Source organism: Rattus norvegicus, chromosome 14 (assembly GCF_021556685.1).
Source record: "Rattus norvegicus strain SHRSP/BbbUtx chromosome 14, alternate assembly SHRSP_T2T, whole genome shotgun sequence".
Lineage (NCBI taxonomy): Eukaryota > Metazoa > Chordata > Mammalia > Rodentia > Muridae > Rattus > Rattus norvegicus.
The window spans coordinates 43,366,663-43,390,692 of record NC_141547.1 but is presented as its reverse complement, the minus strand read 5'-3'; the positions used below and the strand labels follow the sequence as shown (position 1 = coordinate 43,390,692).

Below are 24,030 nucleotides of genomic sequence, written 5' to 3'. Positions count from 1 at the left end.
GTTCAAATCCCAACAACCACATGGTGGCTCACAACCATCTGTAATGAGATCTGATGCCCTCTTCTGGTGTGTCTGAAGACAGCTACAGTGTACTTAAATATAATAAATAAATCTTTAAAAAAAAGGGGGGGGGGCCTGGAGAGATGGCTCAGCGGTTAAGAGCACTGACTGCTCTTCCAGAGGTCCTGAGTTCAATTCCCAACAACCACACGGTGGCTCACAACCATCTATAATGGGATGCTCTCTTCTGAAGTGTCTGAAGAGAACTACAGTGTACTAACATATAAATAAAATAAATAAATCTTTAAAAAAAAAAAAACTTTCTGGTGGTACATCACTTTAATCCCAGTACTCCAGAAGCAGTGAGAAGCAGATCTCTATGAGTTCAAGGCCAGCCTAGTCTATAAAGCAAGTTCCAACCCAGCCAGGGCTGTACAGAGATCTTGTCTCAAAATAAACAAAAAATAAATAGTCCTCCTGTAAAAACAACTGAGCAAAATAATATTTCTAACAGTAACATCTATCTTTTCATAATTGCTTCTGGCTTCAAGCCTGGCAATTTTATGCCTAGGTACTTTAAGCTTGGGGGACCACAGAGTAGATATGGAAGTGACCCCTAGCAAGCCCAACACAGCCTGGTGACTCCCCTATCTCCCTTGCCACAGAGCAGCACCTTCAAATCTCCATGACTCTGACATGCACGGCAGCCTCCACTTACAAAGACCTGGTAACTCCAGCACCCACCTAGGAAACCCCTCAGGGAGACCATAACATGTGGTGTTTTAAGCCATTCTGTGCACAGCAGCAACAGACAACCGCAGGTGGCTGAAGACTGCTGACAAGATCTAGAAAAGGCACCTACTAACAAAATGACAGGGGGGCGGGGGGCACGGCTGCTGCTTACCTAAGACTCATGTGCAAGGACAGGTCCTGAACAGTCCGATCATGCTTGCCCATAGACGAGTGCTTTCCCAGCCAGCTTGGGAAGCTGGGAAACTGAGACATGTAGCCCCTCATCAACTCTCCAGGAACAACGCTGGCGTAAATGGCCTGGGAGGAAAGGAGGAAAGTAGACATCGAACAGTCCAGGATTTAAATTTGGTACAGGCTATTTCTCTGGCAGCTCTGCATCCTCACTGTGAGGTATAGAGTAGAAACTGTCCAACTGGAGCATCTGAAGGTAACGCAAAGTGAGTTATAGGACAGGAAGTCATTACAATGGAGCTCTCCCAAGTGAATGCTGGATGCCTTGTAAAAGCAAGAGAGATCAAGCATACATAGTGCATGCTCATGTGCTCGCGCGCGCGCACACACACGCACACACCTCCTGCCTTGTGCCACCATAGCACCCCGTGAGCAAGCTACAGGCTCCTCATCTCCCAAAACTAGGAGCTCAATACACTTCTTTTCTTTAAATCTCATCCAATTTGTGGGCAGTACATTATAGCAATTGAAAATGGTGCAGCAGTCAAAATGGTGCAGCAGAAAGAAATGGGCCACTGATTGCAGTGCACTCGCTTCCTGTCCAAATTACAGGTATAGGAGGCGCCCCCCATAGAAAACAGAACATAGTGACTGGGGAGACAGTTTAGGTAAAACGCTTGCCACCCACGCATGAAGACCTGAATTAGATCCCCACCACCCGTGTGAAAAAGCAGGCATTTGGGGCTGGGGATTTAGCTCAGTGGTAGAGCGCTTACCTAGGAAGCGCAAGGCCCTGGGTTCGGTCCCCAGCTCCGGAAAAAAAGAACCAAAAAAAAAAAAAAAAAAAAAAAAAAAAAGAAAAAGCAGGCATTTACACTGCTCACTAGTAACCTCAACACTGGGGAGGAAACAAGAGGCTCTTTGGGACTCAATGACAGGCCACCAGGTCATCAAGACACTGTCTCTATTTCAAGGGGCTAGAGAGATGGCTTAGTCATTAAGAACATATACTGCTCTTCCAGAGGAACCTCATTTAGTTCTTAGCATCCACACTGGGCAGCTCATAGCTGCCTCTAATGTCAGTTTCAGGAAGATCCACTACATCTGCCTCTATGGGTACCCACACTCATACGCACACATGCACCCAGCACATAGACGTACATGCACTTCAGTAAGTAAATCTATGGAGGGAGAGGGAGAGAGGTCGGCCTGGAGAGGACGGCTCAACAGTTAAGGACACTTACTGTTCTTGCAGAAGACACGCACAAGTAATGTGTGGTTCACATCCACCTCTAACTCCAGCTCCAGAGAAGTGACACCCTCTTCTGACTTCTACATGCATCCACCACATGCATGCGCACACACATTCTCCCTCCTCTCCCCATCTCAAAAGAAAAAAGCTAGGCATGGCAGTACACACCTTTAATCCCAGCACTTAGAAGGCAGAGGCAAGCAGATCTCTCAGATGACAGGCTGGTCTACAGAGAGTTCAGAATTCTAGGACAGCCAAGGCTATAGAGTAAGACCCTGCTCAGAAAAAACCAACAACACCAAACCAAACACAAACCAAGGTAGACAGCACCAGATGAATAATGTCCTTTGACCTCTGGCCTCCTCATACATAAGAATACAGACACGTGGGCTGGAGAGATGGCTCAGCGGTTAAGAGCACCCAACTGCTCTTCCAAAGGTCATGAGTTCAATTCCCAGCAACCACATGGTGGCTCACAACCATCTGTAAAGAGATCTGATGCCCTCTTCTGGTGTATCTGAAGACAGCTACAGTGTACTTAGATATATAATAAATAAATCAAAAAAAAAAAAAAATACAGACACGTATTCTAGCCTCTTCATACATGTGAACGCACACACGCACTCCAGCCTCCTCATACATGTGAACGCACACACGCACTCCAGCCTCCTCATACATGTGAACGCACACACACACTCCAGCCTCCTCATACATGTGAACGCACACACGCACTCCAGCCTCCTCATACATGTGAACGCACACACGCACTCTAGCCTCCTCATACATGTGAACGCACACACGCACTCTAGCCTCCTCATTCATGTGAATGCACCCAGGTACTCCAGTGCACAGAAGTGAAGTGGATGGAGAAGGACAGAGGGAGAGGGAATGAGCATAGGAAGAGACTTCAATCAACCCAGGTCTCCAACTGTCTCAGAGGTCTTCCTGGCCTTGACCAACTGATCTCAGAATACCTGCCACTTCCCAGTTGCCAGTCTCACAGCACAGAACCATTTAGTATAAGCAAGTGACCACACAGGGAGATTAGAGTGTGGACTAGCTAGCTGAAAACAGGATAATCTACCATCCAAGGAAGGTCCAAAATAAAGGAGCCTTCTTTTCTGAAGGTTTTTACTATACTTTCCATAAATGTATTCTCCTTGATTCTACTAACATTTTCTCACAAGGTTCCTCTAGATGATCTTTATGAACTGTAGAAGGTAGAAATACTTCATCAGGAGGACTGACTAGAATTAGTCATCCTTCTGTAGTCAAATAGGGGAGCTTTCTGCAGTATTTTCCTATTAATACTAATGGTTTGGCAAACTTTCTTCTTTTTTTCTCTTTTTGGGAAAGGAAAGGGTGTTCAGACAGGGTTTTGCTGTATAGCCATGGCTGTCCTGGGACTTGCTCTTTAGGTCAGGCTGGCCTCAAACTCAGAGACCTGCCTGCCTCTGGCTCTGCTGGGATTAAACTCGGAAAGTATTGTCATTTAAATTCTGTGGAGTATTTACCTGTGAGTGCACACAGAGATGGAACCCAAGCCGCGTGCACACAAGATAGACCTCCACCATTCATCTGTGCCCACGGCTCTGAGGATCGGGTCTATGTGGCGTGTTGTTGGTCTGAGCAACAATGATCTCCAGGAAATATCCCACCCCTGGTTTTATTTCTTTTGTTTCTGAGACAGAATCTTGATAGGGAGCCTGGTTCCCCTGGTACTCACTCTGTGAAGCAGACTGGTCTCAGACTTACGGCAGTCCTCCTGTGCCAGCCTTTGCTGGGATTACAGGTTTATGTCACCATACCGCCTTGCCTGCCTTCTCTATCACAGCCACACATTTGCTTGAAAATGAGAAATGATGCCTCATTCTTAAGTACAGACATCTTCTCTATACACCTTTAAAACACAGATTCTATATATATTTATCATATATAAATATAAATGCAAAATATTTATAAATAATATAGGGATGTGTGTGTGTCTGTGTGTGTGTATGTGTGAAAAACAACAATTAAAAACAAACTCAGCTGGGGATTTAGCTCAGTGGTAGAGCGCTTACCTAGGAAGCGCAAGGCCCTGGGTTCGATCCCCAGCTCTGAAAGAAAAAAAAGAGCCAAAAAAAAAAAAAAAAAACAAACTCAACTACAGGAACCACAGCTAAGGCAGACCCCACACTTACCTGTGTGGGCAGAAGACTCCAGTTTTGCTTACTCCGGATCTGATTGTCCACTAAGTCACCGTCACATATGCTATCTGCTGCCCGGCTTAAAAGCATCAAGTGCTTTTTCATGTCACCCCTGCAGAAAAGAGACAGTCTGATTATACCACCATCCACTCCCAGCCACTCCTGCACAAGGACCTGATCTATGGTGCTTCAGAGCCCTGATCCTGCCCCTCACTGCCCTCAATGCTCACCCTGCAGCCACAGGCTTTACATGGAGGTAGTTCTCCTGGACAAAGAGGGGTGCAATGGAATAGTCATGGAAAAAGAGATCCGATTTGTCCATCAGTGACATGTGTGCAGTCTCCTCTCCAGCTGCAAACACTTTCCGGGTGACATCAAATGGGCCCTGCCAAGAAGGGGCAGAGAATGACTGAGTGACCAAAGCCTAATGCTGGTGCAGACACTGGAGCAATGGGCATCTTCACTGCCTGCTGTGGAGAATGGTACCCCACGTTAAGGGTCCCAAATGACCTAGAATCATGTTTACACAAAACCCTGCACATAGTTCACAACACTTTTACCACAACTGTGGAGTCTGGAAGTACTGAGATACCTCCTCCGGGGCTGGAGAGGTGGCTCAGCGGTTAAGAGCACTGACTGCTCTTCCCCAGGTCCTCAGTTCAAATCTCAACAACCACATGGTGGCTCACAGCCATCTATAATGAGATCTGATGCCCTCCTCTGGTGTGTCTGAAGACAGCTATAGTGTACTTATATATAATAATAAAATAAATCTTTAAAAAAAAACAAAAACTTTCTCCAAGGGTGGAGAGATGGCTCAGTGGTTAAGAGCACTGACTGCTCTTCCCCAGGTCCTGAGTTCAATTCCCAGCAACCACATGGTGTCTCACAACCATCTGTAATGGGATCTGATGCCCTCTTTTAGTGTGTCTCAAGACAGCAACAGGGGTCGGGGATTTAGCTCAGTGGTAGAGTGCTTGCCTAGCAAGTGCAAGGCCCTGGGTTCGGTCCCCAGCTCCAGAAAAAAAAGAAAAAAAAAAAAAAAAAAAAAAAAGACAGCAACAGTGTACTCACATACATTAAATAAATAAATCTTTATTTTTAAAAAAGAGGAAGGAAGGATTTTGAGTCAGAGCACAGGGAAACTACTGCAGAGTTCTGCAAGGGTAGAGGCACGCCACTGTCCACCTGTCAAAAGACAGAGACTGCAATATCGAGCATGAACCCTAGTAAACTACGGTGTGTCCAGTGTAAATTTACTACCTGAAACTCTGGTGCAGGATGCTTAATGAGAGAGGCAGTGTAGACTGGGGAAGCTTGCATGGGAAGTCTCTGTGCCTTCTACTCTACCTCCATCTATAATTTTGGACTAGTAAAACAGCAAAGGCAAGTGAGAGAGACCTCTAGATTTGGACGTTAAACTAAGCCACTTGAAACAGACTTCCCAATAGTATAATCATGCAGGCCACATATGCAGGCAGAAGGTCCACTGGGGCAAAAAATCACTCTCAGTGATGAAGCATGGGACTTAACTTAAAAATTCCCTTTTTCAGAAACCTGTAAAAGATGGCCACATTTGAGAAAAAGCACACTGTCTGCGTCTGACAAGTCTGTGAGCTCTACATTATGTCTACAAAGCTCATATAAGCAGGATAAGAAACACAACTTCATAATGTAACTAAAAACAGAAACTCATCTTACCAATCTGATGTCCTTCTTGGCCCTCTGAGAATCAGCCTTGGCTTGGTCATAGGTTAGGACCTTACTCTGTGCACACCACATACTGAGATTGTGTAAAACCTGGAAAAAACAGAAAGAAGACAATGCCAGGGTAAGAAATGGCTGCTCTTCTCCTATCCTGTGCAAGTTTCAAGAGTGGGAGGCTAAAGTCCTGGCAATTGCCAAGAGCTGGAAGCTGACTCAGCTTCTCTCCCAACACCCACATGGCAGCTCACAACCATCTGTAACTCCACTTCCAGGGAATCGGATGCCCGTTTTTGGCCTCTGCCAATCTAGGCACACAAGTGGTGGTCAATATGAATACAGGCAAAATACCAATCCACATAAAATAATAAAATTAAATTTAGAAAAGTAACAACTTCCCCAAAATATATATCTAACTCACCTGTCTGACATCTTGATTAGCTCCCAAAATTATTTCATTCATAGCTGGAGGTGGGATCTTTAATCCCTCTTTAAATGCAATAGACAGCATTGCACTCTGAAATTAACAAGCAAGGAAATTATTATTGATATTTTTTTAATGACTAGCACCTAAAATTCTATAAATATTTATGAGATACTTTTAAAAATTGACCCTTGAGCTGAGTGTGGTTGCTCAAGCCTTTAATCCCAACACTCAGGAGGCAGAGGCAGGCAGACCTCTGAGTCCAAGGTTGGTCTGGACTACAGAGATAGTTACAGAACAGCCAGGGCTCCACAGAGAAACCCTGTTTTGAAAACAAATTGACCCTTGAATTTTGAGTGAGCAATCATCATATCTTAAATATACCTCACTGGCTACAACACTGACACTGCCTAAAGTTAAAAATCAACCTTTATATAAATATAATAATGTCATTTAAAAATACTCTGGGCCAGTGTACAGGCTAGTTTTTTGGTTGGTTCTCCCCATCCCCACCCCCACCCCCCGGAGCTGAGGACCAAAACCAGGGCCTTAAGCACTCTACCACTGAGCTAAATCCCCAATCCCATACAGGCTATGTCAACCTGACACAAGCTATCGTATGCCTCCATAAGATCAGGCTGTAGGCAAGCTGGCACAGCATTTTCTTAATTAGTGATTAATGGGAAAGTGCAGTTCATTATAAGTGGGGCCACCCCTGGGCTGGTTGCCCTGGGTTCTATAAGAAAGCAGGCTGGGCAAGCCATGGAGAACAAACCATTCAGCAGCACTCCACCATGACCTCTGCCTTAGCTCCTGCCTGTTTAAACTCCTGGCTTCCTGGCTTCCTTAGGTAGTGAACAGAGATGTGAAAGTGCAGGCCAAGTTGTCTTATCACAGTATTTCATCATAGCGACAGGAACCCTGAGACAACAAGATGGCTCAGTGGGTAAAGGCACTTCCCATCATGCTAGGTGCCTGAGACTGATCCTAGAACCTGTGGTAGGAGAGAACTGGCACCCAAAAGATGCCCTATTACCCCCACATGTACACCCTATCGCACGTGCATGAGCACACGCTCCCCAAAACACTTTTTAATTCTTTGCAATTACAATCATCATACCTTAATCTGTTCAACTCGAGGTCTTTGGAAACGAAGATCAAAACAATAATGAACCAATGAGCGGATTTTGGGGTGATTTCTATCATTGCACATACAAATGATGGGAATTTTCGTATGCTTTATCAGGCCTATTAGCTCCTAAAAGGAAATTTTAGAATATAAAATAATTATTTTTAAAAATAAGATATTCAATAGATTTTAGTATTTTTTTTTTAAAAAAAAGCTCTCAACTGCTACAATTATCCACGCACATAACTTATTTTCTTAATCTAAAAGCCAACAGGAAGACAAAAGCCCCAGTGCTTGTGTTACCTGAATTCCACCCCTGTCCTCATTGCCCGCCATGCCATCAACTTCATCCATGATGAGAGCATGCCTCGCACTTACAGAAGGAGATGCTCCACCTGACCAGGTGTAGGAAAGGGCAGAACACAGTAATATTCAACACACATTTAAATGCCAACAGCTCCAAGAGTTAAGCCATAAAAAAAATTCTCCCAGCCCCTCTGCATTTCCAGTGTCTCTTCCCAACAACTCTCTTAAAGCCCATGCAGAGATAGCCAATACATATTTAAAACCTGTCTGCATAAAAATATGTACCTTACGGTTTTTCACTTAATAAATTTTGGTCATTGATCTATTTCCATCCATCCATATATCAATAACACCTCTCTTCCTTTTAAGATTTATTTTATGTATACAGGTGTTTTGTCTGCACACCAGAAGAGGTAATGTTTACCCCAATAACACTTCTTTTTAATGTAATTTAATATTCTCCTTTAAAATATATAATAATGTAGTTTATTGATAAAATATTAAGATGCTTCTAAGCTTTTATATCACTAATATCTAAATATCCCCATATGTGTGCATGTGTCTACATGTGGGACTATAATATGTGTTTATGTCTTCATGTCTGTATGTGTGTCTATATGATGAGAGCATGTGGTCCACCTGTATGTATATGTATGTCTATGTGCGTACATATATATATATATATATATATATATATATATATATACACACACACATATAACATTATATATATGTTTGTGTGTGTATATGTACATGCATGTGTCAGTATGTGTGTATATGTATATACCATTCTGCACATATTAAATATAATGACAGCTAAATTCCAAGAATTGAAATTCATAGATTAGAAATTATGTATGATTTAGAATTGAGGAAAAATGCCAGACTGCTAAAGAGTTGTATTAACTAACACTTCCACAGCCACGTACAGGAAGTAATATGGAGACATTGCTCATTCAGAATAGTATCTGCCTTGCAAATCCTAGAATATACAGGAAAATCTTGGGCGTGGTGATGTGCACACTTCACACCCTCACACCCACACACAAAGCGGGGGCGGGGGGGAGGTATTTTCTGAGCAATTTCTTTCAAAAACTAATTTCTAACATTAAAAGTACCATGGTTCTATGCAACTCTCCATAGGCATGTGGACCCTTGCCTGATACACCTTCACTTCCCCCATGACATCCAGCCCTCCAGGAACACCTGTCACAACCTTACCTTCCACAGCGATCACATCTTCTAGCTCCAAGTTGGCCCTTTCATTCTCCAAGGGTTTCTGAATAAATATCATCCTTTCACTGCCCCAAACATGATTACCTCCTCAACCGCAGGCCTTATCACTCATGTGAAACAGTGTATTTCTTTTCCCCATTCTCCTTTACAAGATTCACCTATGAATTGTCTAACATCACATACCAAAAAAGAATGGGTATGCACACATTTTTATCACATTCTCAGAAACCTCTAAGACCACAGAGCATAACTAATGCTCCAAAAGAGTTGTGTCAGGGGCCTTTCCTTTCTTGATGCCTCAGGATGCTTAGCACACAGGAGTGCTCACTAAAGAACACGGAAGTGATTTGTTTTCTTAACCACATCTATAGCTCCAGCTCAAAAGGGCACATACATATATAAAGGGCACACACTTGTATAAAGGGCACACACTTGTATAAAGGGCACATACTTGTATAAAGGGCACATACTTGTATAAAAGCCTTTGATGCTGGTGTTGTTCAATGACTCAGCAACAATTGCTTTCAGACTGTTCTTACTCCGAGTATCACTCGCATTTAGTTCCACATAACTGTAGCCCAATTCCTAGTCAAAATATTAAAAATCATTATTAACACAGTGCAAATAATCCTGGGCGGTAGCTAATTAATAAACACAAAGGTTCCAAAAGTCACATTAAAAATGAGTAAAAAAATATTAAGTATGATATCAAAAGGCAACAAATTTAATTATTTCCCATAGCATTAGAGATTCTTTTTTTTTTTTTTTTTTTTTTTTTTGAGCTGGGGACTGAACCCAGGGCCTACCGCTGAGCCAAATCCCCAACCCCAGCATTAGAGATTCTTAAAACACCATACAGACACACAACACACACAGTTTAGTCCTAAAACCAAAGCTGGTAAGCTATGTATGATGGCTCGTGCCAGGTTATTAGACCACCTGCCTCTATCATGGTGGGTGTATTCAAATAACCCTTACTTAATAATGGCTGTCTTAGTGAGGGTTTCTATTGCTTCGATGAAACACTGTGACCAAGAAGCAAGTCAGGGAGGACAGGGTTTGTTCGGCTTACACTTCCATATCACTGTTGATCATTGAAGGAAGTCAGGACCACCAGCCCAGGGATAGCAAACCCACAATGGGCTGGATCCTCCCTCATTGATTACTAATGGAAAAATGCCTTACAGCTGGATTTTACAGAGGTATTTCCTCAACTGAGGCTCCTTCCTCTCTCTCTGAGGTCTGGCTTGTGTCAAGTTAACACAAAATCAGCTAGTATGTGGCCCTAGAAAGTAAGAGGGGGAATGCAAGGAGGGCACCAGGACACAGGCGGACAAACTAAGAAGTTGGCAGTGCTGCAAGGAAAAAAGGAAAAGCATGCTACACAGGGCTCGGTACCACCTGCAGCCATGGCGTCTACTGGGCCCCTAGTAACACATCCTCTACCTATAAGGGAAATGGATGCTTTTGTAATAGCCAATAGAATAACAGGTCTGAGGTGCTTTTTTAATTTCCTTGGTTTTTTGAAAAAGATTTATCTCTCTGTGTCCTGGAACTCACTGTGTAGACTAAGCTGGCCTTGAATCAACAGATTCACCCGCCTCCCCAATGCTGGGATTATAGGCATGCACCACCACACCCAGCCAGAATAATAGCTTTTTTTTTTTTTTTAAAGAAATGACAAACATCACTAAAGCCAAAGAAAATTCTAAAGCTTGACCTTAGAAAAATATACACTGTAGGTACAGACAGACAGACAGACACACACACACACACACACACGAGCTATCTGATCACTGCACTATGACAGGGCACCAACCTGACACACAAGAGAAGCTGTAGTGGTTTTGCCAACACCTGGAGGGCCAGACAGCAGTGCTGCCTTGAAACTGGAGCCATCATCTTTGCTGGCAACTTTGCCAAATTTTGCTGCTAGGGAAGAGAAGTTCCAGAGTATTAGCGTGCACATCTTTCAGACAAAACAAGCAGAAGGAACCCTCCGTGAATGCCCAAGAGCACCCCAGAGCAGAGAGGAGAGTGAACCTACTGCACTACCAACAGCAAACGAGACACAGGCCACTGTGCTGAGACACAGGCCACTGTGCCGGTGCTTAATTCTGCTACTTCTGGTTTCCTCCAGGGCCCTGAGCACTCTCTCTCTCTCTCAGGCCTTCAGACACTGGCACTGGTTTTTCTTCCAGCCCAGTAACACACACATCCCCTTAACCCAGCTCTGCTCTGGGCTCCGAGTCTCCTCTAGGGCTGAGCACTCGCATCCTCTTTCCTGAGCACACACCAGCATTTCTAGAGCTCCCTGCACTCACCCTACCACAGGACTCGCACATGCATTTTAACAGCCGGTTCATAATCTCCCCCACTCGCTGGGGGCTCCTAAAGGGCCTGCTTTGTTCACAGAAGCACCCCCAGGGCCTAATACAGCACTTAGCCCTGAACAAGACTCAGTAAATACTTGCTGACAGGCAAATGAACCGTGCATGAGCAAGACCATGCATGCAACTGAGCATTACATGTTGACAGACACACACAGAATGACTATAGTTGTGAAATCACCATGCTTTTTCTCTTCTGGAGAACTCTTGTGCCAGTTTCTGAGCCAGCGTAGCAGTTTGTTGGCACAGCTCTGGTCACCCTGCTGTCCGATTATGTTCTTGAGTGAGGTGGGCTTGTACTTATCCACCCAGAGCAGGCACTCCTCTCTGCTGGCACTGTGGCTGCCATGAGGCTCCTTGGCGTCCAAGCCCCTCGGACACACACGTTCCTCCTCCTTCACTGCCTTCCGAGGGCTGTGCTTAAGGGGAGTCAGCTTGCTCTTTTTAGGCTCCAACTCCCTCTTGGTTGGACTAAGTTTTCTTTTTCCCTGATCATTTTTTTGGGGTGTTCTCTCCAATTTGGACTTTTCTTTCTTCATCTGAAGAGGAAATCAAAAAGCCTGATGAAATACCAAAGATTTCTATCCTGCCACACATACTCCAGAGGCAAACTGACATAGCCAAGTGAGCTACTGCAGCTAGGCTGCTGTCACAATGGACGATCAGTGTCTGGAGTCACCACCCCCCAGCCCATGCCCAGAAACATGCCCAGAAAGCCAACACAGTGACCATTTTTAAAATAAAAAGATAGGGTCATGAGGTAAACAACAACTTCTTTTAATGCCTCCTCATTAGTTTTAGACAGCAGCACTGTCTGTCACTGTCGCCATGAGATGGGAGGCGCTATACATCACCTTCAATAAACCAGCTTGTCTTACACACCTCAGCCTCAGCAGCGATTTCGTACTTGGATTTTTTGCCCGGCATAGTTCGAATCAGATCCAACAGGCCGTCTTCATCAAGGATTTTTGTTCCCAGAGCTGCTGCCTGTTGATTGAAATACAAGTCATCAGAACTGCATCGAAACAGTTCTTTCTGTAGCAGAAAATCATTTTAAGGCCTACAGTATGAAGAAACACACTGTTAACTAAGTAATGCTGTAATTTACTTTTAATTATTTTTAAGATTTATTTTATTACTTTGGATGTTTAAGTGTTTTGCTCATATGTATGTCTGTGTACCATGAGCATGCCTGGTACTCAAAGAGGACTTCAGATCCCCTGGAACTAGAATTATGGACAGTTGAAAGTGCCATGTGGGTGCTGGGAATTGAACCCAGGCTCTCTCCAAGAGCAAGAAGTGCTCATACCTGCTGAGCCCCAACACTGGAATTTAAAAGAAAAAAAAAATCACCTCAAAATTATCAGTAAAGATGAAATCCAGTAATGGATATATGAATTATGAAAGAGGTTATAAAGCTAGTTTTCCTAGTTTCAACTCTGTTGATGGTGGCACAGGCCTTTAATCCCAGCACTTAGGAGGCAGAGGCAGGTGGATCTCTGAGTTCAACATCTACAGAGCTGTTCCAGGACAGCAGGGCTACACAGAGATCAAAAAAACAAAACAAAAAAACAAACAAAAAGGGGAAAATGTAAATAAATAAATAATCAATACTGAAAGCACTAAGTTCGTTGTGGCGCTCCGGCTTCAGAAGGGCTATTCTCACTGCACAAACGCTCCTATGAGATAGACAGGGTAATGCCACTACACAACACATTTGCAAATTCTTTACCGTTTAAAAACAACCATTAAAAAGAAATGGGACTAAGGATGTGGCTCAGTGGCTAAGTGTGCTGGGTACACAAGCGAAAGAACCTGAAATCAAATCCCCAGTGCCTACATCAAAAGCTGGGTACAGCTGTGTATGTACTTCTAACTGCAGCTCTACCAAGGTGGAGACAGAGGTAGCTTCCTGGACACTGGCCTTGGCCCAGGTTCAGTAAGACTATCTCAAAGGAATAAGGTGGAGAGTAACAGAAAAAGATAAGTAACATCCTCTTCTGCCCATTGCTCCAGCACACGCACGCACGCGCGCGCGTACACGCACACACACGCACACACACACACACACACACACACACACACACACACACACACACACAGAAAGAGAGAGAGAGAGAGAAATGATTGAAAGGCAAGGAAATACAGATTTTGAGACCTACTTGAACTATGAAGCAACAACGTGGCAAAGAATTTAGATAGGAGAGAGAGAGGAGAAGATCAGCCATGGCACTACATTCCTATAATACCAGGACGAAGGAAACAGGTAGAAGGATCCAAGAGTTTAAGACCAGCTTAAGCAATGTGGCAAGATCCTTTTCCTCAAGGAATGAAGGATTAAAGATGTATTTCAGTGTATCTAGCATGTACATGGTCTGGGTTCAATGTCTAGCACAGACAGACAGACAGACAGACAGACAGACAGACAAATAAGCAAGCTCCTTAAAGATGGTATTTTAGGGCTGGCGAGATGATTCAGCGGTTAAGAGCACTGACTGCTCTTTCAGAGGTCCTGAGTTCAATTCCTAGCACCCACATAATGCCCATCTGTAATGGGATTCAATGCCCTCTTCTGATGTATCAGTGATGGTGTACTCAGATAAATAAAATAATAAATAAATTCTTTAAAAAAAAAAAAATGGCATTTTAGTTACAGTTCCTACTATGAGAAAACACATAACCAAAAGCAACTTAAGGAACTTGCTTAAAGTATGTCACTGAGAAAAGGGAGAAAGACAGGAGCTCAAACAGGGCAGGAACCTCAAGGCAGAAACTGATAGAGGACGGCTGCTTACTGGCTTTCCTCTCACAGCTTGCTCAATCTGCTTTCTTATAGTCCCAGGACCAACAGCCCTGAGGTGAGAGTGAGCACCACCCCCAGTGAGCAGGGCCCTCCCACATCAGTCATCAATCAAGAAAATGCACCTCAGGCATATCTAGTGGGGCATTTCTCAACTGAGGCTCCCTCTTACAGAATGACTCTAGTTTGAACTGACATAAACTAGCCAGCACGAGTGAGTGCAGACCAGAGTGGTGTGGCATCATTACTTCTGTGGCTCTCTTTACCTTTGCTCCCTAGGAAGGAACAAAGTCAGGAGAACCAAAGTCCAGCTGTTCCATGCCCTCTTACGACTGACTCGTGTGGCAATCATTTCCATACCCTCTGGCTAGCAGGACTCAGTATGTCCATCTCTGAGGGATACTGACTTGGAGCAGCACCCCCAATCAGAAGCCATGTCAATCAATGAGGCAGCATCCTGGAATGCTGCTGGGACAGAGCCTGTAAGACCCATCCCAGCTATAATGACCATCCCCAATGCTCTATTTCCTGCCTGGCAGACAGCTACCTCACAAGCACAAGGCCAGGCTTGATGCCCATAAGGCTGACAGAGGTTGTGGCTGGGACTCTCTGGGTTAAGCTCCTGAGCTGCTGAAACATCCTAGCCAGTGACTACCACCTTGTCAGGGCAAGTTAAACCAATTAGTCAGGTATCGTATAACTCTACTACTGACCTGCTTCTTCCTCACACTTCCAGTAATGAAACGGTAAGATAGGATCTATAGCGGTATGTATCAGAAAACTCAGAACTTAAAAAAAAAGAAACTAAGTTTGTATGTTAAAAAATTTTAAGTTTTAAATTAGAATATATAAAGTCAAGTAAACTGCAACTATGTTTCCAACTGAGTAACCAAACTGCTTGAACCAAACTTCACCTTGAAGTAAACTACTACAGTAGTCCCAGCAGACAACACAGCATGTGGGATGCAGAGAAGACAAATCTGTAGGGTGAAGGCCAGGGCAGTACCGCAGTCACACTGCCATACTGCAGCAGGCAGGCCCCGTGAGAAGAGGTAGCGGAACCCACCTTGTCACTCTTGGACTGCCCGCTGTCCCGGCCCATGACGAGGTAGCTGGTTTTCTTGCTCACGTTTCCTGTTACTTTCCCCCCATAACGTTCAATTAGAGACTTGGCTTCTTCTCGTTCGATGGACTCCAGCACTCCGGTGATCACGAACGTCAGGCCCTCCAAGCAGTTTTCAGCTCCCTACAAAACCGAGAGAATGGAGCAGAGAAGAAATTGTAAGGACGCTTTTTCCAAAGGAACAGTGGCAGCCGAGGCACCAGCCATCATAACAACCCCAGCAGGAAACCTGGCTAGGAAATTACAATGGAGCTTCAGTGAACCCTGGGGTGAATCCTGTTGAACTCCTTACATAGCTAACTTTGAACAGATATCAAAAGAACAAAGAGAACATACTGTTGGCAAACATTCAAATTGCCTGCTAGTGCCCTTCTCCACTTTCCACATTTAAATCAGTGATTAGTTCTGCACCTCTAAGTAAACAATCAAATGTACCCAGCCCACTGACGCCTGCTGCTGCGGCTGAAGCCAGCTTTGCTTCTGGAAAGCTTATCTAGTATGAGCTCTCCCCACTCCCTCTGAGAGAAAAGCAGAGAAACTGCTAGAAACATAAAGGTAGGAATGCATCACCCACGCCCCCTGGAAAGATAACAGCTAATCTAAGAGCTGACCAGGCTTCTTTCCTCCTAAGTCTGAACTGCAACTCTCTAAGGTGACAAATTTTTAGTTTTTATAATAAATCAGCTAAATTAGACACCCAAACAGATTACATAAGGAGTACACGATATGCTGTGCTCCTTATTACTCTGACCAGAACTGAGATTGGTAAAAGAGGAAAGTTTTGAAAAGAAGTTAAACAAAGCTCGACACATACCCCAGCATCGGCCTGATCAGTCCCCTCCACATAACGAAGCTCCTGCATTTCAAAGCCAACCTCCTGTGTCCTGAGTGTTCTACCTCCCCTGTCCATCCTCCTTTATCTTCAGAAAATGGCAGGCCTCCCAAGGGTATCAACCAAATATGCCATATCAAGTTGCAGATAGGCAATATGTTAATATTTATATTATTAATATTTTTAGCCTTATATTAAGGCTGGACCAGGCAACTCAGTACGAGGAAAAAGGTCCCAAAATCTGACAGAAGAGTCAGAGACAGCCCCTGCTCCCTCCAGTCACTGCATCAGTGTCTCCACTGTTCTACTCATCCTGTTCTTGCTGAGGTCAGCAAGGACCACTACTCGTTTTACTTGGGCAATGGACAAGATTGCATCTGTCTTCTCTTTGTTGGAACTTCCATGACATGATGGACCATAACAATCACTCATCCTAAGAACACCCTTTCTCACTCCCTTCTCTTCTTTCTCTGTGCCTGCATGAGTGGACGCCCTTTCTTTCTCTTCCCCCACCTTCCCTCTCCCTGTGGTGACTCCCCTGGCCTCAATCCTTGGGGCCAATGAGCTCACAGCGTCCCAGTAAACCTGCCTTTAATATAATCTAAAAAGACAAGAACACCTGTTCTTGCTTGCACTACTCTGATGCCACCCATCAGACTTTCTCACGTCTGTCTGTGCCTGCTACTCATCAGGCCCACTTTGGTTTTCACGGTCCATTTCATAAAGAACTGTGATAAGGCCCTCCACTTGGCAGCCAGGGTTTCTTAGATGACAGTTCTCCCTCCACACTAGCGACACACTAATACTGTAGAGGTTCACGTGCAATCAATCCCTCACAGTCACTTGTCTACTGAGCACCCCCACAAAGATACATCACCTAAATCACAACTCAGCCAACATCAAAACACTCTGCCTTGATTTACCCAGATGTTTGTGCCATCACCAGATCATTTCTGGAACCCACTCAGCTATAGTTCTCACTTCCTATTATCGCCAAGTCCTATATGTTTGTCCTGTTTCATTAAAGACCATGTCACTTGGGGCTGGAGCAATGATGCAGTGGTTAAGAGCAATGGCTGGAGGGGCTGGGGATTTAGCTCAGTGGTAGAGCGCTTACCTAGGAAGCACAAGGCCCTGGGTTCGGTCCCCAGCTCCGAAAAAAAAGAACCAAAAAAAAAAAAAAAAATCTCCCAAAGAAAAAAGAGCAATGGCTGATCTACTAGAGGGCCTTAGATGGATTCCCAGTACCCACATGGAGAGCCACAGCCACTGTAGTTTCAGTTCCAGGGGATCAGTGTTCCCTCTAGCTTCTGTGGGCACTGCAAGCACATGGTACACATACATGCAGGCAAAGCTCCCATATGCATGAAATAAAAATAAATAAATCTTTTGTGCATGTGCACACATTCTCTTCGGGACTTAGAATATGCCTCTATGGTTAAGTGCTCTTCCAGAGAACCTGGGTTTAATTCCCAACACCCACATGGTGGCTCTCAACCGTCAACAACGCTAGTTCCAGGAGCTCCAACATTCTCTCTGGCCTCAAGAATGCACCAAGCATGTACATGGTGCATAGACATACATGTAGACAACCATCTGAAAATCCAGTTCCAAGTTCTTGAAGAACATCTTGGACTCCTTTCTCAAAGCACATAACAAAATTACTATCAGATAGGAAGGCACTCGCCATGCCATTCCTTAAGCTCTGAGTAGCACAAAGACAAAGACACGGGACTTCTCCCCAGTGCATGGAAAGGCACATCCCTCCTCAAGCTACTCACTGTCTACAGGAAGACATCTCAGTGTCCACAGCATGAGTCAAAATGTGAACATAAACATCTAGTTCAGAAAACAGCAGCTGACACTTTCTGTTAGTACTGGTTCATTAGCTCCTTGCTGACGTAGCAGTGAATGCACACCAAAACCATGAAGCATTCTCACAGAGCAGCACACTCTTCGTGACCCTTACCTTGGGTATTTCTTTGGAGCCCAGGGCTTTGGGACCTTCTCGATTTAAGTAGCTTCGATAAGCTTGATAATTGGTGCGCTTCTTTTCAGAATCTTCTGGGCTTACAGACTTTGGGCAGAAGAAAAGAAAAAAGACATGTAAAATTAAAATGTGCCTCAAAAAAATTACAGAAAATTCTATTTAAATATTAGATAATTTACATATATTTATATATATTACAGATAACTTGCATATATATATGTATATATATATATGTATATATACATATATATATAAATAAAAATAATATCCACTTCTAGGTTTCTGATCCAGAGATACTGGGTGTGTCTAGGACATGTGTATTAGGGAGGGGTCTCCTAAATAGCTTTTAGAACTATAACACTGTGTCATTATTTATTCTTTCCAATTTCTATTTTATATTGCTTTAACTTACGAGAGTAAGTCCAAATCTCTTGAAGTAGACAAAATATTATTTTGTATAAATAAGTGACATGATCAATAAGATAGTTAAGCTGGTTATGAGTTAAACTATTACAGCTCATCCTAGGATCCAAGTCCCCTGCTGCTATTGTTGTTGAGACAAGAACCCACTGTGTAGACTAGGCTTGCCTGAAAATCACTATGGAGACCAGGCTGGCCTTGAACTCAGAGATCTACCTATGTCTGTCTCCAGAGTGCTAACATTAATGGCATATACTATCATATCTGGCCCCAATCCTACTTAACAATCATTCTCACCCATTGAAAGGGCCACTCAAATTATGGGGGGGGGGGGGGATCTAATTATAGCTGTCTCAATTATGTACCCTGGAAAGCCATATTTTTTTTTCCTTTTTTTCTCCATCTTTATTAAATTGGGTATTTCTTATTTACATTTCAATTGTTATTACCTTTCCCAGTTTCCAGGCAAACATCCCCCTAACCCCTTCCCCTCCCCTTCTATATGGAAGTTCCCTTCCCCGGAAAGCCATATTTTTAACAAGATTCAAAATATGATCCCATAAACCAACTAGGAATGCTATTCATTTGTAACAGTAATTCTTCTTTGTGAAAGTCTGAAATTAAAAGCAACTTTGAATTGTCTACATGCCTGACTGCCTCCTTGTTTGTTCTGAAACAAGGTCTGTCTCACTATGTAGCAGAAGCTGGCCTTGAACTATCAACCTTTCTTCCTCAGCTTCCCAAGTGCAGAGATTACAGGTATGCACCACACCTGGCTATAACTGAAGCATATTCAATTACTATGTCAGAATTATTTGACTAAGATCATTTGAATTTACTAAACTCTGATGCCCCCCCCAACTACTTAAGTATAAGTTCTACATTACTTCTAGTCCAACTACAAAAAACACCATAAAAATGACAGTATCACTTTTTAAATTTTTATTTCCTCCTTCCCCCAAAAATATTACTCTTTGTAAACTTCCCCATGAACTTTAGCATGCCTGAAGAAAAACTCCCCCTGATAAATATTTATTGAAGAAAAATCTGAGGCCAAAAAGTTAACTGATGCTTCAAGCATGTTTATGAGAATTTCCTGCAAACAAAAGCATTTCAACATCTTCACCACTTCACAGCGCGCGCGCGCACACACACACACACACACACACTGGTGATGAGCAGTTAAAATAGGCACTATTCTGCCTTTAATGCTAAATGCCTAAGAGGCATAATGGAATAATGGTTTCTTCTTGTAGATCTAAAGTGCTTCCAAACTGGAAATTCAAAACACCATTATCAGGTTGGAGAGATGATCAGCAGTTAAGAGCACTGTTCCAGAGGTCCTGATTTCAATTCCCAGCACCTACATGGTGGCTCACAACCATCTGTAATGGGATCCAATGCCCTCTTCTGGTGTGTCTGAAGACAACTGCACTGTACTCATATACATAAAAATAAATAAATCTTTAAAAAAAGTTTATCTTAAATATATCTAAAGACAAAGAAAATTTCTTTTGAAGTGCTAGCTGTCTCTTGAGAGGCTCTGCCAGAGTCTGACAAATACAGATGTTCTCAAACACCATTGGACTGAAAACGGGGCCCCAATGGAGAAGTTAGAGAAAGGACTGAAGGAGCTGAAGAGGTTTGCAACTCCATAAGAGGAACAACAATATCAACCAACCAGACCCCTCTGAACTCCTAGGGACTAAACCACCAACCAAAGAGTACACATGGAGAAACCCATGGCTCCAGTCGCATATGTAGCAGAGGATGGCATTGTCTGGCATCAATGAGAAGAGAGGCCCTTGGCCCTGTGAAGGTCAATTCCCCGTGTAGAGGAATGCCAGGGCGAGGAGATGGGAGGGAATGGGTGGGTGGGCAGGGGAACACTCTCATAGAGGCAGGGGGAGGGGGAAAGGGATAGGGGGATTCCAGAGGGGAAATCAGGAAAGGGGATAACATTTGAAATTATGAAAAAAAAAAGAGAAAATTCCTTTTGTGGTTCTGAGGGCCACAGATAGGTAATCTTAGAAAAGTTACTTAAATTCTTTCAGCCTGTTTCTTCATCTTTACAACAAATAACAAAAGTAAATACTCAAAGATTATTGTGAATATTATGGAATATAATTTATGTATATGAGCATTGTTTCATATATATAATAGCGATACATATTGGCTCATTTCCCATATTAATAATGAATATTCTTGAAGCGATTTAAATGAGATGTCTTCTGGGGACCAAACAGGGAGTCAAGTATATTAAGCAAGCACCTGACCACTGAGTTACACCCCCAGCTTCAAATTATGTTTTTACAACAACTTAGGAACATGATAAACAATCCAACTAGAAGCGCCATGTACTCCTAAATTACACACTTTCATAAAGTCCCTACCTCTCTTTTAGTTGGAGAGCCTTTCGTTTTCCTAGGAGTTGTTTTCTCTCCTTTGGGCTCAATGGCACTTTCTCTTTTTGCAGCCAGCAGTTCTGTTTCTTTGTAAGAATTTTCTTCTTGTGCTTTCATAAGAGCCAGCTTGGAGCTGGCCTTGAGAGAGGAGCAGGCTTCCTTCTGGTGAGCTGATCTGCAGGGCTGCTTGGTGCCTTCTGAGCCTCTACCCTTGCCGTACTTAGCAGGACTGTAGGTCTTTCTTCCAATTGAGAAATGCTCTGCTTTTACAAAGGGAAAACCACGTTTGTTATTTGGGGAATATGACAGCCTACATCAACATTTCCTTCAGCTTTCAGCAATGTGATTTTAGTACCACATAGTATCACACTATTTCAAAACACTTACTACTTTAGTTTACACAGCATACTTAATTTTTAAACATATATTCACACAGTATTTCTTTGTGACCAGTTCAAATCAAGAATTGTAATTTTAAATACAAACTATCCATGTGATATATTGTAAACAACACTGAGAGAAATGGATGTAGTCCAATAGTACACTACCTGTCCACCAATGCACTAAGCCTGAGATCAAACCCAAATGGTGTGAAAAGACAATGATGTCCTTCCATAGATATGCTATAAAATATACAGAGACAAAACATATTGACTGGAATTTGTTACACAGAATTCTGTAGCAGTGAGAAACCCCAAATCCTGAGTCATCAAGGCTGAAAAGTACCACACAAGCAGATTTACCTCTATAATCAGCTCATCTATTATTAGTCCCCCACATCTGCAGGCTCCACTCACGGGTCAGCCAGCCATGAAGAGAAAATACTTTAATTGTGTATATACAAACTATGTACATCTATCCTGATGACGATTGTCTAACAATCAGCACATAACTACTTGTATGAAAGTAATCTAATAATGGTTTAAAGTATATTGGAAGCCAAGCTGTCTGTAAACTATATGTAAATTCTACCCTTTTGCATAAAGAGGCTGAGTGTCCACTGACATGGGAACCCACATGGGTCATGAAACTAATGTTTCACAAACAATGAGGGGGCATCTAGGCCATAGGTTTAATATCCCAACTACTCAGAAGGCAGTGGCAGAAAGACTGTGGCTTTAAGTGTAAAGCACAGAATGATTCAAGTCCAGCCTGGATAACTCAGTAGAACCTTATCTCAAAGTAAAAAGTAAAAAGAGAGCTGAGAATATAGTTCAGAAACATCACTTAAGTAGCATGTGCAAAGCCCTAGATTTAATCTCTTGTATAGCAAAGTAAACAGAACAGGGTAAGAAAAGGCAAGGGGTGGGTGACTGCATCAGTAGATGGTGCAGTATCAGGACCAATGCAGAACAGGCCATCCAAGATAATCTGAAGAGCTTCAGATGGTCTGATGACCCAGAGGCTGACCCTGTGACACTTCCTCTAGCATGAAAAGCTCAAGTCATTTGCTTCTGTGTCACCCCACAATAAAACACACATACCAATGGGTACTCATACATTAACAAAGTGTATCTCAATACAGTCTTCATAACATTAAATGCAGAAGGGTGTTCTCCTCCAGTATTTAGCTTTCAAAGTGCAGATAATCTTTGACTTAGGACTGTTCAACTTAAAAGCTTTCAACTTTATCTTAGAGGCAAAGGGGAGAGGGGATGGGCTAGGGTTGTGGATGGGAGACCAGGAAGGCGGACAACATTTGAAATGTAAATAAATAAAATAGCCAATAAAGAAAAAGTTTTCAGGCTGGAGAGATGGCTCAGCAGTTAAGAGCACTGACTGCTCTTCCAAAGGTCCTGAGTTCAATTCCCAACAACCATATGGTGGCTCACAACCATCTGTAACAGAATCCAGCAATGCCCTCTTCTGATGTGTCTGAAGAGAGCAACAGTGTACTCACATAAAATAAATAAATCTTTAAATTAAAAAAAAAAAAAAACCTATGTCTATCAATTTAAAAAAAAAGAAAAAGTTTTCAACTTTTTGATGGTACAAAAGAAACATACGAACAGCAGAGAGATGGCTAATTTTGAGGTTTGATTTTATAGGAATGTGACTGTAAATCAGACTGCCATCTCTGTGGGTTCCACATGCATGGATTCGGCAGCCTCTCCAATATCAGGCATCAGAAGTGAGATTCCCCAGTGCGCTATGCTGCTGACACTCACAAGGCTGGACACTCAGCTGCACTTCTCACTATGACATGATTCAACTGCTGACAGAGGCTTGGAGCACAAGCACATCATGAGCCTAGCAGTATCGTCATCTAAATGGAGCAGTTCTCTGAAACGTCCACCAGACAACTGGTGAGAGAGAAGAAGGGTTAAGCAAAGCTAGCAGCATTCTCTTCTGCAGAGACAAGCGAGCGCCATCTTTACCGTTAGCAGGGCTCTTCTGCTTTGCTGCTTTGCTTAACTCAGCTTTGGCAGGTGAAAATGATTCTCCCTCTTCAGAGTCCTTTCGAGCCTAAAACAAGTTTTAAAAGTGTCAGAAGTATTAAGTAATAGGAAAACTATTGCTATAAAATGTGTTGTTAAAACGAATTAAATTTTAAATTTAAGGGTCACCTTCCAAACCAGCAAGATACCACAATAAACTGCCATCCATTTATCCACAAAAATTACCACAGCAAAGGAAATGTTTAATTACTTCATTTCACTGATAAGGAAACATGTGGAAGATTATGGCAATAATTCAATAGACACCTTGTTTCACCCAAGTCTCCTAACCCGGAAATGGAAGTCTTATTAGTCTTCCTTTATCTCAACTCCCAAACTACTAATACAATATCATGCAGCTGCATACTAAAATAGAAACAAACAAAACAAAACAAAAGCAGGAAAAAATGATAGTGATGACTCAGAGGTTAAAAGCATGAACTACTCACTCTTCCAGAAGTCCTGAGT

General features: G+C 43.0%; 1 protein-coding gene across 1 annotated transcript in view; it reads right to left on the bottom strand.

Annotated features, from left to right (window-relative positions):
* Positions 1 to 24,030, bottom strand: part of Rfc1 (replication factor C subunit 1) — a 74,872-nt gene that overhangs the window by 5,542 nt on the left and 45,300 nt on the right. Inside the window, 15 exon segments of the mRNA NM_053547.1 lie at positions 905 to 1,050; positions 4,360 to 4,477; positions 4,596 to 4,750; positions 6,067 to 6,165; positions 6,491 to 6,586; positions 7,614 to 7,751; positions 7,926 to 8,017; positions 9,635 to 9,749; positions 10,984 to 11,096; positions 11,736 to 12,093; positions 12,437 to 12,541; positions 15,421 to 15,600; positions 18,279 to 18,386; positions 21,113 to 21,384; positions 23,503 to 23,590. Of these exon segments, the coding sequence (NP_445999.1) occupies positions 905 to 1,050; positions 4,360 to 4,477; positions 4,596 to 4,750; positions 6,067 to 6,165; positions 6,491 to 6,586; positions 7,614 to 7,751; positions 7,926 to 8,017; positions 9,635 to 9,749; positions 10,984 to 11,096; positions 11,736 to 12,093; positions 12,437 to 12,541; positions 15,421 to 15,600; positions 18,279 to 18,386; positions 21,113 to 21,384; positions 23,503 to 23,590 (2,183 nt within the window).